Here is a 14,149-nt window from a genome sequence, read left to right on the forward strand (position 1 = left end):
CCATCATAGAATTAGACATTTTTAAAAGCAGGGTACCACACAGCCGACTTGCAACAAACTGTTTCGGATGATGATAACCTCGGTGGATTTCTGAGGACTATGGTTACTATGGTACTATGGTGCTCCTCAGATCTCTGCAGGGTAAATCCAGACCGCTAGCTAGACTATCTGTCCAATCTGTCCAATCTGAGTTTTCTGTTGCACGACTAAAACAACATTTGAACATACACGTTCCACCAAAACAAGTTCCTTCCCTGAGGCTATTTAGAAGCGGCACAGTTGCTCCGTACGGCACTCAGCGCCGCCCATGACGATTGTGATTGGTTTAAAGAAATGCCAATAAACCAGAGCAAGTTTTGTGTGTGGACTCGCCAGACCCGGGTTCGCAGCGCTGTGGAGGAAGGTCTGGTAATGCGAGACTAGTAAGCACCCAGAGGAGTTGAAATAGTTAGCTAGAAGTAATTGCTTTTGCCACTCCAAGTGGTAGTAGAATGCAAAATTGACCAAACCATCCCAAAACACTGACAGTTCAACGGATACAGTGCTTTGCTGAGTGCCGTACGGAGCAACTGTGCAACTGTGCCGCTTCTAAATAGCCTCGGGGAAGGAACTTGCTTTGGTGGAACATGTGTATGTTCAAATGCTTTCCACCCAGCTTTCATCTACTCCTCCTTTGATTCACTTCGTAGTGAACCCACCAGGCGGCGGGTCATCCATCCCGCCGAACAAGCAGCTAGCCAGCGAGCCAGGCAACCAGCCGTTCATTCACTTTCTAGTAAATAGACTGTAGGCCAAAATGATAATTTCTTGATTGAACACTGGAAGACAAAGGTTATCACCAAACAAATTTAGTTATGGCAGCGAGGGGCGAAGGATCTTAGCAGCGCTCGCAGCTGATCTAATCATCAACACAGCTAAGTTGATTATAAAACTGCAGGTCGCGCTGGAGTCCAGATAGTGGCTAGAGGAGAGGAGACAAGGGGAGGAGAGGAGAGGAGAGGAGAAGGAGAGGAGAGGAGAGGAGATGAGAGGAGAGGAGAGGAGAGGAGAGGAGAGGAGAGGAGAGGAGAGGAGAGGAGAGGAGAAGAGAGGTTTTTTCAAAGTCCCTTTACTGGACTATTTTCAGATAAGATTCACAATCACAAAAATCAAAAACAGGTCAAGAAAAGAAAATCCTAAATGAAATAAAAGAAAACACAACAAAACCTGTCAAACTAATACAAATTTCCTTTCTTAATCCAAAATTAACCATCAACGCTCCATCCTCCCCCACGAAGCATAACACCCCCCCTACAGCCCACAAGCGACTGCAATCCAGCAAATTGTCCATCATCTGGTAATAGGAACAATCCACCCTCAATCTGGCCTTGACCAGTCCTCCTAGAACCGGCACTGGCTCTACACCTCCAGCCCCCTGAGCCCGGTTCCTGCGTTAGCCAGATGGCCAACTTTGCAGACGCAGACAAAAAATTCAATAAAGTGTGAACGGTCTCTTTTTTTTTTACTGTATTTTTGACCAAAGATAAACAATTCCAAAGAAAAAAAAACTCCCCTAGACCTTGAACCCACCTTTTAAGATGCTCGCCAGCCGATGACACTGAACAAATAAATGTGCTAATGTTTCCACCAGAGAACAAAAACATACCCCGAAAAACAGACCACGATTTTTACATTTTTTTCAATGTTTTTTTCAGCTTGGCAAGCCGACCGGACGTGACCGGGGGCGTGGCAGCATTGATGATTCCATTTTTTAATGCGAAATTCGAGATTGTGACTTAATTTCGGTCAATTTCGGTTTAAAATCGAAATCGTGACACCCTTAGCTCGTAGCTATTGCCCCATGCACAATCCTCCACTGATGGTCCGCTGCCGGACAGAGGAGGAGAGCAGAGGAGGAGAGCAGAGGAGGACAGAAAAGAATCAAGTGGAACAAAGCATAACAGAAAGCAGATGTATAAAAGCGTAGAGAGAAGCACAGAAAGGACCACAGTAGAGTTGAGAAGAACAGAGCGGGGCCTGCAGACCACAGCGAGACGCACGCCAACAGAACAGGGGAATTGTATTCTGGGGCATAAACTCCACTGTTATCTCAAAGCAGTACGCAGCAGCGGTAAAAAAAACAAATGCAAAGCTTCAGAAAGGAGCGAATAAGCAAGCCAGGGGTTGAAATGACATCTAAAGAGTTTACTGGAACGGACAACAAAGCTTTTGCTGCCTTAGTGCAGGATGCAGTTAAGCTCGGAGCATGAGCGGGGGAAAAATGTATCCACATCCCTTCTACACAGTGCAATCCAACAAGGTGTGTTTCAGTTTTCAGGTTTCTGTAATCTCCTGCTGCTGTATCAGTGTGGAAAACTGGTGTTTGTGGAGGAATGTGTGATTGCAGTCAGCAGTGAAATTATGGAAGAAAGAGACATATGTGTCTGTAGGGCTGGCTTTCGCTCAAAAAGTTTCAATAGCGGTACCGATACCAATACCGTGACTTCGATACCGGTTACAAATTTTCAAATCCAATTTTATATAACAAAAAGAAATTACACCACTACACATTACGGCACAAATCTTTTCATTTATTTTTCAGCTTCTACTACGTGAGCCCCGTCTCTATGCTTAACATAGAGTTTTTCCTGCCTGTCTCTACGACGTGTAACGTTACACAGCCAATCACAGACATTATTATTAGATCTTGGTGGAAGCATGATACATACTTATTGGCTCATTGACACCGATGCGATTTACGCCTTAGGTATTGAAATTGGGTATTGAATGAAGATGCATTTTTAGATGTTCGATACTTTAGAGGCAATTCGGTCGGTGCCTAAAAGGTTTTAAATTCGGTACCCAGCCCTATGTGTCTGTCTGTCTGTCTGTCTGTCTGTCTGTCTGCGTCTGAATACAAGTGCGAGAGGTTTCAATATGTATTTCAGTTTGTGAGTGTGAGTGTGAGTGCTGCTTTTAAAACCCCCTGAAACTACACAGCAACCAGACTGGTGTACTAGAAGGACAGCTCCTTAGCACACACACAAATACTCTACAATGCTTGTACACACACACATACACACACACACACACACACACACACACACATAGACACACACACACACACGGCCTTCACAGTCTCTCTTTAGCACAATAAAAACACCCAGTCGACACACACAGAGTGGCAGAGGGGTGAAACTGCCCCTGAATATAATATTGTGCTGAGCTCTGGAGCACAGCACGACAGGGGCTAGTGTTCGTCGACTGAAACGCCATTGGGACCAATTAGGCAGCGCGCAGAGCAAAGCGCCGCCGAACGCTGCGCTTCACAACCAGTTCAAAAGGCCTGCTGTTGGGACAGACAGCTGAGGGGGTGGGGTTGGATTTTCCTGAGGAAGGGGGCATGTGAAGGGGGTGTTTGTGTGTGTATGGTATTATTACATGGGGGGAGGATGATCACAGTATGCAGGGGATGAAGATGCATGAGTGTGTGTGTTTTGTGTGTACGCGCCAGCATCTGCTGCATCCGTGGTTGTGCTGATCTATGCCACACCACCTCAACCTGTGCACCTTCTAAAGCTGCTGTGTGTGGCATTTTAGCATCCATAAATCATCGCCACATTAATTTGGAGACATTAGTGTAATTGTAAACAAATGACTCTAAACAAATGAGACCACTGCTGAGACACGTGGCCTCTATACTTTATTATACGTTGTAAACCACAGAGCTAGTTTTCACAGGATGTGTGCAGGTTGCTATTGGGCAAACAGTAAGCTTTTGTTTTAAAGCACATAAGCAGGAAACAGAACATTATTCCTGCAGTGCACTCAAGAGTTTCTCACTATAACAGATATTGTAATGATTTAAATTCTGATAGAGGGAGAGTGCAGACAAGTGGCAACATTCAACAGGAAGTGTCACAGCCGCGTCTTTAGTTATTCCTTGTGTTTTCTGTGTGTGTGTGTGTGTGTGTGTGTGTGTGTGTGTGTGTGTGTGTGAGTGATGTGGGCGTGGCCACTCCCACTCTCCCTGCCCCCTGACTGCTGTTCAGCCTACACACCTGCTCAAAGCCGCACACCTGCAATCCATCTACTCATCTACTCTGCAGTACATCAACCCCGGTTCTTCATCGACTCATTAGACAGAGCCAGGCTAGCTATTATCCCCTGGTTATGGTCTGTATATATAGCCAAGCTAACCATCTGCTAGATGTAGCCTTATATTTATCAGACAAATATGAGAGGTGTCAATCATCTCATCTAACTCCCAGCGAGAAAGCGAAGAAGCTTGTTTCCCAAAATGTCAAACAGCTCCTTAAGCCAAGTAATTTTCCTCCATTAAAAGAAACTGTCAACCAGTGCTGCAAATAAATGATTGGCATATAGACGCTAGGGGTCTAAATAACAAGTTCCATCAAGATACAATATTATATTGATTCTTTGGACAATGATACGATATTTGCTGATATCACAAAGTCTGCCATGATGCAATTTTATTTTGAATCATTTCAAGGCACTGTGATCGATATGAGACGGTATCATGTGCCCAGTTAACACAATCTGTTACATTTCTATCAACTCACAAAAAGTAACTAAAATATAGAATAGAATAGAATAGAATAGAATAGAATGCCTTTTATTGTCACTATTCACATGTACAATGAGATTAAAAGCAACTCCTTTTCCAGTATCAACATGTGTGTAAAATAAATATACAACATGAAATAAAATAAGTAAGGTGTAAGGTGCACAGTTCTGAGACGCTATATACATATAAAAAAATAAATATGGTTTTATATACAGTGTGATATGCAGTGTGGGTTATTATTATTTGAATATTGCCAATATTGGTGATCATATTCAATGAGTAATAGATATCATGATTTGACAGTTTCATTATTGAGCTCTTCCAGACATTTAAACACAAAACAAACCACTCTTTTGAATAAAAAAATGTATGTATAAAGTGGAAATTTCAGAATAAAGGCGCATCTTAAATATGATGTGTATCGATATTTTCACCTTGCATCGATGATATTGGATCGTTGATCATTGAACCGATATATCAATCCAGATTGATCTATCGTTACACCGCTATGATATTTCTCTAATAAATCGGGAAATCTGCGTGTGGGTCTGTCTTTGAAATATCTCATTAACCGTTCATCCGATCTACTACACACTTGGTTTCCTTGGTACCCAATGAACTTGGGGTTTAGAATTTGGAGCACTTTGGACAGCGTTGGAAATTGGATATTAATAAACTGTGAATTAAAATAAACGACGAAACGAAAAAAAGCGCTGCCATAATGCTGGCTCTTCCGTGTCTACCCTTCACAATAAAGCACAGCTTAATTTGACTCAAACCATTTTGCTAAGATTACTCCACATTTTAATTGTGATATTTTGTTAGTAAAATCTGAATCTGCAACGTTCTTTGTCAGGTAGATGTAGTACAATGTTTTCCTCTGAATTAGAAGTACACAAAAGTCAGTAGTAGGCTATACAGTACAGTGGAGTTGAATATTACAGAATACCTTCTGTAAGTCATTTGGGGTACAATGGTTCTGGAGCATGCTACAAGCAGCAATACCACAGGCCAAGCAATCGGCTTGTTCCAAACAGGCACATTTTGAACGGGCACTGTACTAGTACAGCTAGCTGGGTACACTGTTTACCAACTGTCCATCACATGTTCACAGCTTCTGCTGTCCAAACTGCTTTTACGCTCTCTCAAACCACACGATCCAGCCTCACTCACCTGAGCACTTCGTTGGGGTTGCCTGAGATGGGGGTCTTCTTGTCTGGAGCTCCGTGGCACTCAGACTTCAGTAAAGTGTGAGGTCCGCGGTCCATCATCATGGTGGAGGTTGCCATAGTGATGATGGCCACGCCGTCGCGAACACGGGCCTCCAGGTTGTAGTCCCACTCGTCATAGGACACGGAGAGCAGACCTGGACGGACACAGCGAGAAGAGGAGAGAGGAAGGATCAGAGGAGGAAAGAAGAAAGACAGAAAAAGGTGAGATGGAGGGGGGACAGAGGGATGAGAAGTCTATGTCGACGACGTTTCATATCCGGGATTGCTCAGGTGTCGCCGGAAATTCCGCCGGATGTTTTTTTGGCCGGATGTCTGTCACCTTGCGCTTTCTTTGTGTTGGCATTTTAACCTCCGGTGGATTTGTGAGGACTATGGTTAACTGCTCCTCAGATCTCTGCAGGGTAAATCCAGACAGCTAGCTAGACTATCTGTCCAATCTGAGTTTTCTGTTGCACGACTAAAACAACCTTTGAACGTACACATGTTCCACCAAAACAAGTTCCTTCCCAAGGCTATTTTGCAGAGGCACCGTGGCTCCGTACAGCGCTGCCCATGACGATTGTGATTGGTTTAAAGAAATGCCAATAAATAGGGAAAAGTGAAGACACAGAGAGACAAATGAGAGACAGACAGATGGAGGGATGGATAATTCTGTGAGGGTATACAGAGTGTACATGTTTTGAACACACTCTAAGAGCCAAAGCACACACTACGTGATGACTCAGAGAGCAGATGAATAGCACTCCCGTCCCGCCTGACTAAGCGGCTATCACCTTGCTGTGTTTGTCCATCTGTCTGTCTGTTTGTTGGCCTTTGCACTGTCTGTACGCCTGTGTATCTGTCCTTCAGTCTCCTGTTCTCTTTCGACAATCTGTCTGTTTATGAACAATGTGTAGGTCACTGTCTCTCTGTCTGTCTGTCTCTCCGAGCATTTTTCTAGGTGCCCTTCCAACCACCTGTCAGGCCATTCAAAAGTTTGCCAGGATGCCCGTCCTTCCTCCACCCCCACTGTCCCTCTTTGCTGTTGATTATCATGGAGTGAGTAACTGTTTCTTAAAGGACAATTCTGGCGCAAAACGAACCTAGGGGTTAATAACAGATGTGTACCCACTCTGTCGTTCTCTGGGACATGATTTCATGCTAACTGAATGTGTTTGTAGCTTGAAACAAGCTAGCGCGGACTGCTGATTAGCTTACAGCGCTAGTATTCGGGGCACAGGGAAAGTAAAAACAAATCGCTATTTATACCACTAAAAAGGCTCAAAATATCACCACACTTCAATGGTAGCATAATGAGGGTCCCTAAATGTTAACCGAAGCATTGAGAACATTGTAAGTGTACAGACAGTTTATTAAAAAGATAGTTTAAAAAAACTGTAGCTCCCAAGACGGCAGCCGCCTGTATACGAGAACGTGACTGTCTTTATAATCTATCTTTTTAATGTCTGTACACTTACAAAGTTCTCAATGCTTCGGTTAACACTTAGGGACCCTCATTATGCTACCGTTGAAGTTGGTGATATTTTGAGCCTTTTTAATTGGTATAAATAGCGATTTGTTTTTACTTTCCTTGTGCTGTTCCCTGTGATATTCTCTGAGATTAAAGTGGTAATTGGTAGTGGGAATTACTGGAATTGTTGGGTCTTTGTAAATTATAGAGTGTGGTCTAGACCTACTCTATCTGTAAAGTGTCTTGAGATAACTCTTGATATGATTTGATACTATAAATAAAATTGAATTGAATTGATCTTTGGAATTGGAATTAATTACTTCTCTGCATTTTTCACACTTTGCAAAGTCATCCAGTGGGCCTGATTGGACCCTTTGGCGGGCCGGTTCTGGCTCATGGGCCGTATGTTTGACACCCCTGGTTTACAGTAACTGCAAGGGGTCATAACAAATAGAGTAGGGAAGACATGCCTACCTTCCGTGTGACATAGCGGGCTTCTAATGTGTAGACATATTTTAGCACTTTTAGCATTTGAAATTAGAAATTTAGAAAAGTAATCAAAAAGTATTTAAATGTAATACGTCATAATAATGATAGTTATTTAAATAGTTACACTACTATTACATTTTAAATAGGGTAACTTGTAATCGGCAAACCTATTACATTTCCAAAGTAACCTTCCCAACACTGACTTATTTTATCAAAGTGTTTCTACATCTATTCTTGCTATATTATTAATCAAAACTAAATAAATAAAAACACAGAGAAACACTATGAGAAGAGCTGATTCACTATGAAACTTCGGCTATTACGTATGCTATCTATTCAAACACGGCTGACATTTTGATAATGAGTTTCATTTATATTAAAGCAGCCATATTATGCTCATTTTCAGGTTCATAATTGTATTTTAAGGTTGTACCAGAATAGGTTTACATGGTTTAATTTTCAAAAAACACCATATTTTTGTTGTACTGCAGTGCTCTCTCTCACTGCTGCAGATCCTCTTTTCACCTGGTCTCTGTTTTAGCTACAGAGTGAGACCTCTTTTCTTCTTCTTCTTCTGTACTATCTTTGATTGCACTGCACATGCCCAGTAGCTCAGATGTAGATCATGTCAGCTAGCTAGCTCCATAGACAGTAAAAGAAAGGCTGTTTCTACAACTTCGGTCAGTTACAAGGCAGGATTAGCTGGGAGACTTCTAAATGAGGGCGCACATGGAAGTAGTTCTTTTGTAGATTATGGTGAACTTGTGTGTGTTGTAGCAGTGCTTTGCTACTGAGAACGAGGTAGCATGCTAGCGTTAGCATTAGCGTTAGCATGCTAACGCTACGAGCTAATGGTTGCGGTTAGCCTGCTCGTTTCGGCTTGTGACGTCACAAGCCGTGTCGATTTTGAACAGCTCACCCAGAGACTGAAGGCAGGACACATTCAGAAACTGTATCTCACTCTAAACAGCATGGATGGATTTTTTTCAAAGTTTGTATGTGTGTGGAAGCACCAGAGACACAACATAACACCCCAAATCCCAGAAAAAGTGATTTTTTCATAATATGGGCACTTTAAAGTGCCGCTATTGATAATGTGATTAACTCGTGACAAATAAGTCACCATTAATTGATGACACACAGTGCCTGCTGCCCAGCACTGAGCTTAGCATGCAATGTTTATCTCTTTTTAATGAGCAATCATTTAGCTCTCTTGTTGACCGCTGTCAGGATTTTATCGGGTTGGAGCTAACAGGTAGGATTGTCCTTGGGCTTGGCTCACAAAAAATTGGATCTTTATTTATTATTTTATTTATTCAAATCCTTCATGCATGTTGGGTTTAGGTCACAAGTCCCTTAGGTTCTAATGTTTTGGACATGTAAGGGTCGCGATCACCCAATCAACCACTGAATTACACTACCAGGATTTTTCCTGCATAGAGGAATTTTTGGCGACCCCCAAAGAGGTTTTAGCCAGCCCCAAAGGAAAAATACCAGTACCAAAATGAGCCTAGGGGTTAATAACACATGTGTACCGAGTCGACTGTTCTCTGGGATATGTTTTCATGCTAATCGAATGTGACCAGTTTTAGCGCAAACCGCTAATTAGCTTATAAAGCTAGTCGTCGGGGCAGAGGGTAAAGTAAAAAGAAATTGCTATTTCTAAACCACTAACAAGGCTCAAAATAGCACCACACTTCCACGGTAGCATAATGAGGGTCCCTACATGTAAACCGAAGCATTGAGAACTTTGTAAGTGTACAGACAGTTTATTAAAAAGATAGTTTAGAAAGATAGTAGCGTTCATGTATACAAGTAGGCGCCATCTTGGGAAAACAGTCATGACCAGTCGAACAACGAACGCCGTGCATGAGCTATGTTACTGGTTACTGGTTGCACGGCGTTCGACTGGTCGTGAATGTCATATAAACGGTTTGACAGATTGAATGTCTATACTAGAAAATGGGGAAAGTACCTGAACTTTCTGGAGGGCTCCTAAGAAGCTTTGTGCTGGGAGAGACGTGTATGATGGGCTTATGGTGTTGTCATTTATACATATGTTTATTTGGTTTATGGTTTATTGTCCATTTAGTTGAATGGTCTTGAATGTTGTAGTTACTGTGTCATCTTTTCTTGATTTTTGTCTGTGTGGGTTGTGATGATGAAGTGTGTTCATGTTGCGAATTGTACTGTTTGTTTTGTAAGTTGTTAAAAAAATTAACTTGTTAATCACAAAAAAAGAAGAAGCCTGCTCTTATATAAACTCTCTGCACCAAGTGCCCTTTTATGACTTCTGAAAATGGCCAATAAGTGATCTTTCTGTTCGGGACCCATTGGACGCCTCTGGGTTCGGGTCACACAGCTTGCAGTGAAGCACGGACTGCCTTCAAGTCAATTTATCTGGCTATCTGTATCTCTCTCTGTCCATCAGTCGGTCGGCATCTATCTGACAGAGTATGACCACATGTCAGCCGGTGCACTACCATGTCAGTGCGCAGAAATAGACAGGCGGCCTGGCAACCTGCCTTCCTCGAGGGGGCCTCGGCACTGACAGCTCCGGCCCTCCAGGACCACATCTAATGTCACACACTGTTGACATTTTCTCAACACTCACTCCCATCGCTTGTTCCTTTTTGCACACTTCACTTTTATTATTTTATGGCAAAGATTCTTTCATAGGAAGATGCATGTGTGTGTGTGTGTGTGTGTGTGTGTGTGTGTTGGCAGCGGGTGTGTGCTGCCAGTGGTGGAAGAAGTATTGAGATCGTTCACTTAAGTAAAAGTACCAATACCATGATACTGTAAAAGTACTCTGTTAAAGTAAAAGTCCTGCATTGAAAATGTTACTTAAGTTAAAGTAAGTAGGTTTTTCAGGAAAATGTACTTAAAGTATTAAAAGTAAAAGTACTCAATGCAGAAAAAAATAAATGCAACAAAAAGGGTCGAAAGTCAAATCATTTTTGCCGTAGGCCATTATATTGTTGGGTAGTTTAATTTATAATAAAACATCGGATTTTATAAACTACATTTGTTTTGTGTGCAAAACCGTGTAAGTAAGTACCTAGTAACTTAAGCTGTCAGGAGAATGTGGTGGAGTATAAAACTACAATATTTCTCTCTGAAATGTAGCGGAGTAGAATTAGAAAGTGGCATCAAAAGAAAAGACTCAAGTAAAGTACAAGTACCTCAACATTTCTACTGAAGTACAGTACTTGAGTAAATGTACCACTGTGTGCTGTGCATGTGCATGAGCCGTGCGGTGTGTTATTTTCTACATCTTGGGAACTGCTGCGTGACGTGTATGTTCATACATCTCTCAGGACGTGTTTAAACGTCACAACACAGACATGTCAACGGGCAGTCATATAACGGAACAGTGCTGTGGTAGCTGTAAAGCCTTTTGCCGGCCTGTAAACTGGCTACTGCCTCTGTTTGAAGGCAAATGCTGTCTCCCTGTCACAGATACGCACACACATGAAAAAAATCGACTGCAGGCAGAGTATTCACACACAGGCAAATTGAGTTGGAGAACGTAATGGCAGAACCACCGTATCACTGGGTATTTTTGGAAACGGCTTATTATTGTCAGTGATGTCAGATTGGGTGGTTACGTTAGCACAGTCTGTGCAGCAGTAGTGTGTAACTGATCAGGGAGAATAGAGACAGAAAAGCTGTTAGTAAAAGAGAGAGAGAGAGAGAGAGAGAGAGAGAGAGAGAGATAGAGAGCGATGGGGAGGAGAAAGAGGGACAGAGGAAGCAGAGAGAAAAAGTCAGACAGCGGCAGAGACACAAAGATAAAGAAGCAGAAGAAACAGAAAAAAAAGCTGAAGGGAGAGTTAGGAAAGAGTCAGAGGAGGCTGAAATAGTGAGACAGAAACCACAGAGCGAGGGAACAGCAGCATGAAATAAGGGGGAAAGGAAAGGAAGTAGAGGAAGTGGGAGGAGAGATGGCTCCCCAGAGCGCCACTTAAGGAAGGCATCAGTGGAATTACCCATGAGAACTAGAGGTTTTTCATCACACATGGTGCAAATTATTAAGTTTGCCTTGTAAGCAAATTTGCCCCACAGCTAGCGTGCACCTTCTGCTGAACCCGGAGCTGTTGGATTCACCCAGAGCACACGCCGCCACACCATCCGGCACATGCTGCGCCACCGTGTCCTTTCGCTCTGAGTTAGTCCAGGAGTCGGTGTGGTTGACTGCCACTACAGGCTTCACGGGGATTTTAGGATGTTTAAGGTTGAAACTCAGAAATAAGGGTTAGTTGAATTGTGGAGTTGTACAACGGAGTGCCTGATGTCTACAAATATTTCAGTGCCTTGCCACTCTTGTGGAAATTTAGATTTACATACTTTCCCTCTTGTTATTTATTAAACTGTTTGCATAGAATAATATTATATTCTCTCTCTCTGTTAAATTAAACTGCTGTGGATATTGTTAAGAAACCATAACACTACTTGAATTCTAAACAAGATAACATGGAGCCATTGTGTGTCCTTGTCTGAGCAGGTTGTGTTCATGCCCTCCCAGACCAGATAGGGGAGACGTCATCAACTCTGACAGGATAAACAACTGACGACACCAACTCTTGTATCATGATTATCACATTCTACGTTGTATTACAAAAGCTGCTGTAGAGAGCTTTTCGTTAGGTCATTGTCTGTACTATTCCCTAGTGTGGAGAAGGCCTCCTCGTTGGGTTCTCGAGTAAAATGAACTTTTAAGGTCCCATGGCATGGGGCGGCCTCTAGCTCACCCAGTAAGAGCGTTCGCCCCATGTTGGCTGAGTCCTGCAGCGGCGCAGGGTTCAAATCTGACCTGCTGCCCTTTGCTGCGTGTCATCCCCCATCTCTCTCCCCCTTTCTGGTCTATCCACTGTCAATAAAAGGGAAAAGCCCCAAAAAATAATCTTTAAAAAAAGGTCCCATGGCATGGAAATGTCACTTTATGAGGTTTTTTAACATTAATATGCATTCCCCCAGCCTGCCTATAGTCCGCCAGTGGCTAGAATTGGCGATATGTGTAAACCGAGCCCTGGGTATCCTGCTCTGCCTTTGAGAAAATGAAAGCTCAGATGGGCCGATCTGGAATCTTCTCCTTATGAGCTCATAAGGAGCAAGGTTACCTCCCCTTTCTCTGCTTTGCCCGCCCAGAGAATTTGGCCCACCCATGAGAAAGAGACATCATAGCTTTCAAACGAGCAAAGTGGCAGTTGGTTAAGGCCACAAGGTAAGGTCTATATAAAAGAGACTTCAGATACAGTATTAGGGGACCACTAAGGTCTATATAAAAGAGACTTCAGATACAGTATTAGGGGACCACTAAGGTCTATATAAAGAGACTTCAGATACAGTATTAGGGGACCACTAAGGTCTATATAAAAGAGACTTCAGATACAGTATTAGGGGACCACTAAGGTCTATATAAAAGAGACTTCAGATACAGTATTAGGGGACCACTAAGGTCTATATAAAAGAGACTTCAGATACAGTATTAGGGGACCTCTAAGGCCTATATAAAAACATCCAAAGAGCACCATGTCATGGGACCTTTAATATATCTTCAGTGGTCTCTGTCTATCATTTGATAATGTAAATTATTATAACAAATGGCGGTTTACTATTGTCAGGATGTCAATGGATCCACAATAACACAATTTTAAAAAACATTAAATTAGTAGTCTTTCAGGTTAGGGCTGCAACTAAAGATTATTTTCATAGTTGATTAATCTGTAGATTATTTTTTCGATTAGTTGTTTGGTCATGAAGCTATAAACAGAAAAATCACAGCAGAAGAGAACCCTTAACCCCTAAATAGTATGAGAATAAACAGAAACAATGACAAAGTTGCTGCATGCTGTTAAAGGACAATTCCGGCGCAAAATGAACCTAGGGGTTAATAACATATGTGTACCGAGTCGATCATTCTCTGGGATCTGTTTTCATGCTAATCGAATGTGTCTCTAGCTTGAAACAAGCTACCGCAAACTGATGATTAGCCGCTAACGCTAGCTTTCGGGGAATGGGGTAAATCGCTATTTCTACACCATTAACAAGGCTGAAAATATCACCACACTTCCACGGTAGCATAATGAGGGTCCCTACATGCAAACCGAAGCATTGAGAACTTTGTAAGTGTACAGACAGTTTATTAAAACATGTGAATGTATCAGTACAACTATATTTTATTGACAATGTGAAATGATTTCTTATATAGTATTTTAGTATTGTATTGACAATGTGGAAGTATTAATGTAATGTTGAATGTCTAGTGTTTTATCTTTTGTGTGGACCCCAGGAAGAATAGTTGTTACTACGGAACAACTAATGGGGATCCTTAATCAAATAAAAAAAAATTAAAAATCAGTGCTTTCCAAAGCCCAAGATGACGTCCTCAAATGTCTTGTTTTGTCC

The 14,149-nt window shown here is 42.2% G+C and overlaps 1 protein-coding gene across 3 annotated transcripts in view; it reads right to left on the minus strand.

Annotated features, from left to right (window-relative positions):
• LOC116065533 (glutamate receptor ionotropic, NMDA 2B) overlaps positions 1-14,149 on the minus strand; it is a 165,777-nt gene that overhangs the window by 49,153 nt on the left and 102,475 nt on the right. For all 3 annotated transcript variants that reach the window (XM_035996781.1, XM_031321076.2, XM_035996780.1), the window contains exon 7: positions 5,741-5,933. In XM_035996781.1, the coding sequence (XP_035852674.1) occupies positions 5,741-5,933 (193 nt within the window). The remainder of the gene's footprint in view (positions 1-5,740; positions 5,934-14,149) is intronic.

The sequence above is a fragment of the Sander lucioperca genome, chromosome 21, assembly GCF_008315115.2.
Source record: "Sander lucioperca isolate FBNREF2018 chromosome 21, SLUC_FBN_1.2, whole genome shotgun sequence".
Lineage (NCBI taxonomy): Eukaryota > Metazoa > Chordata > Actinopteri > Perciformes > Percidae > Sander > Sander lucioperca.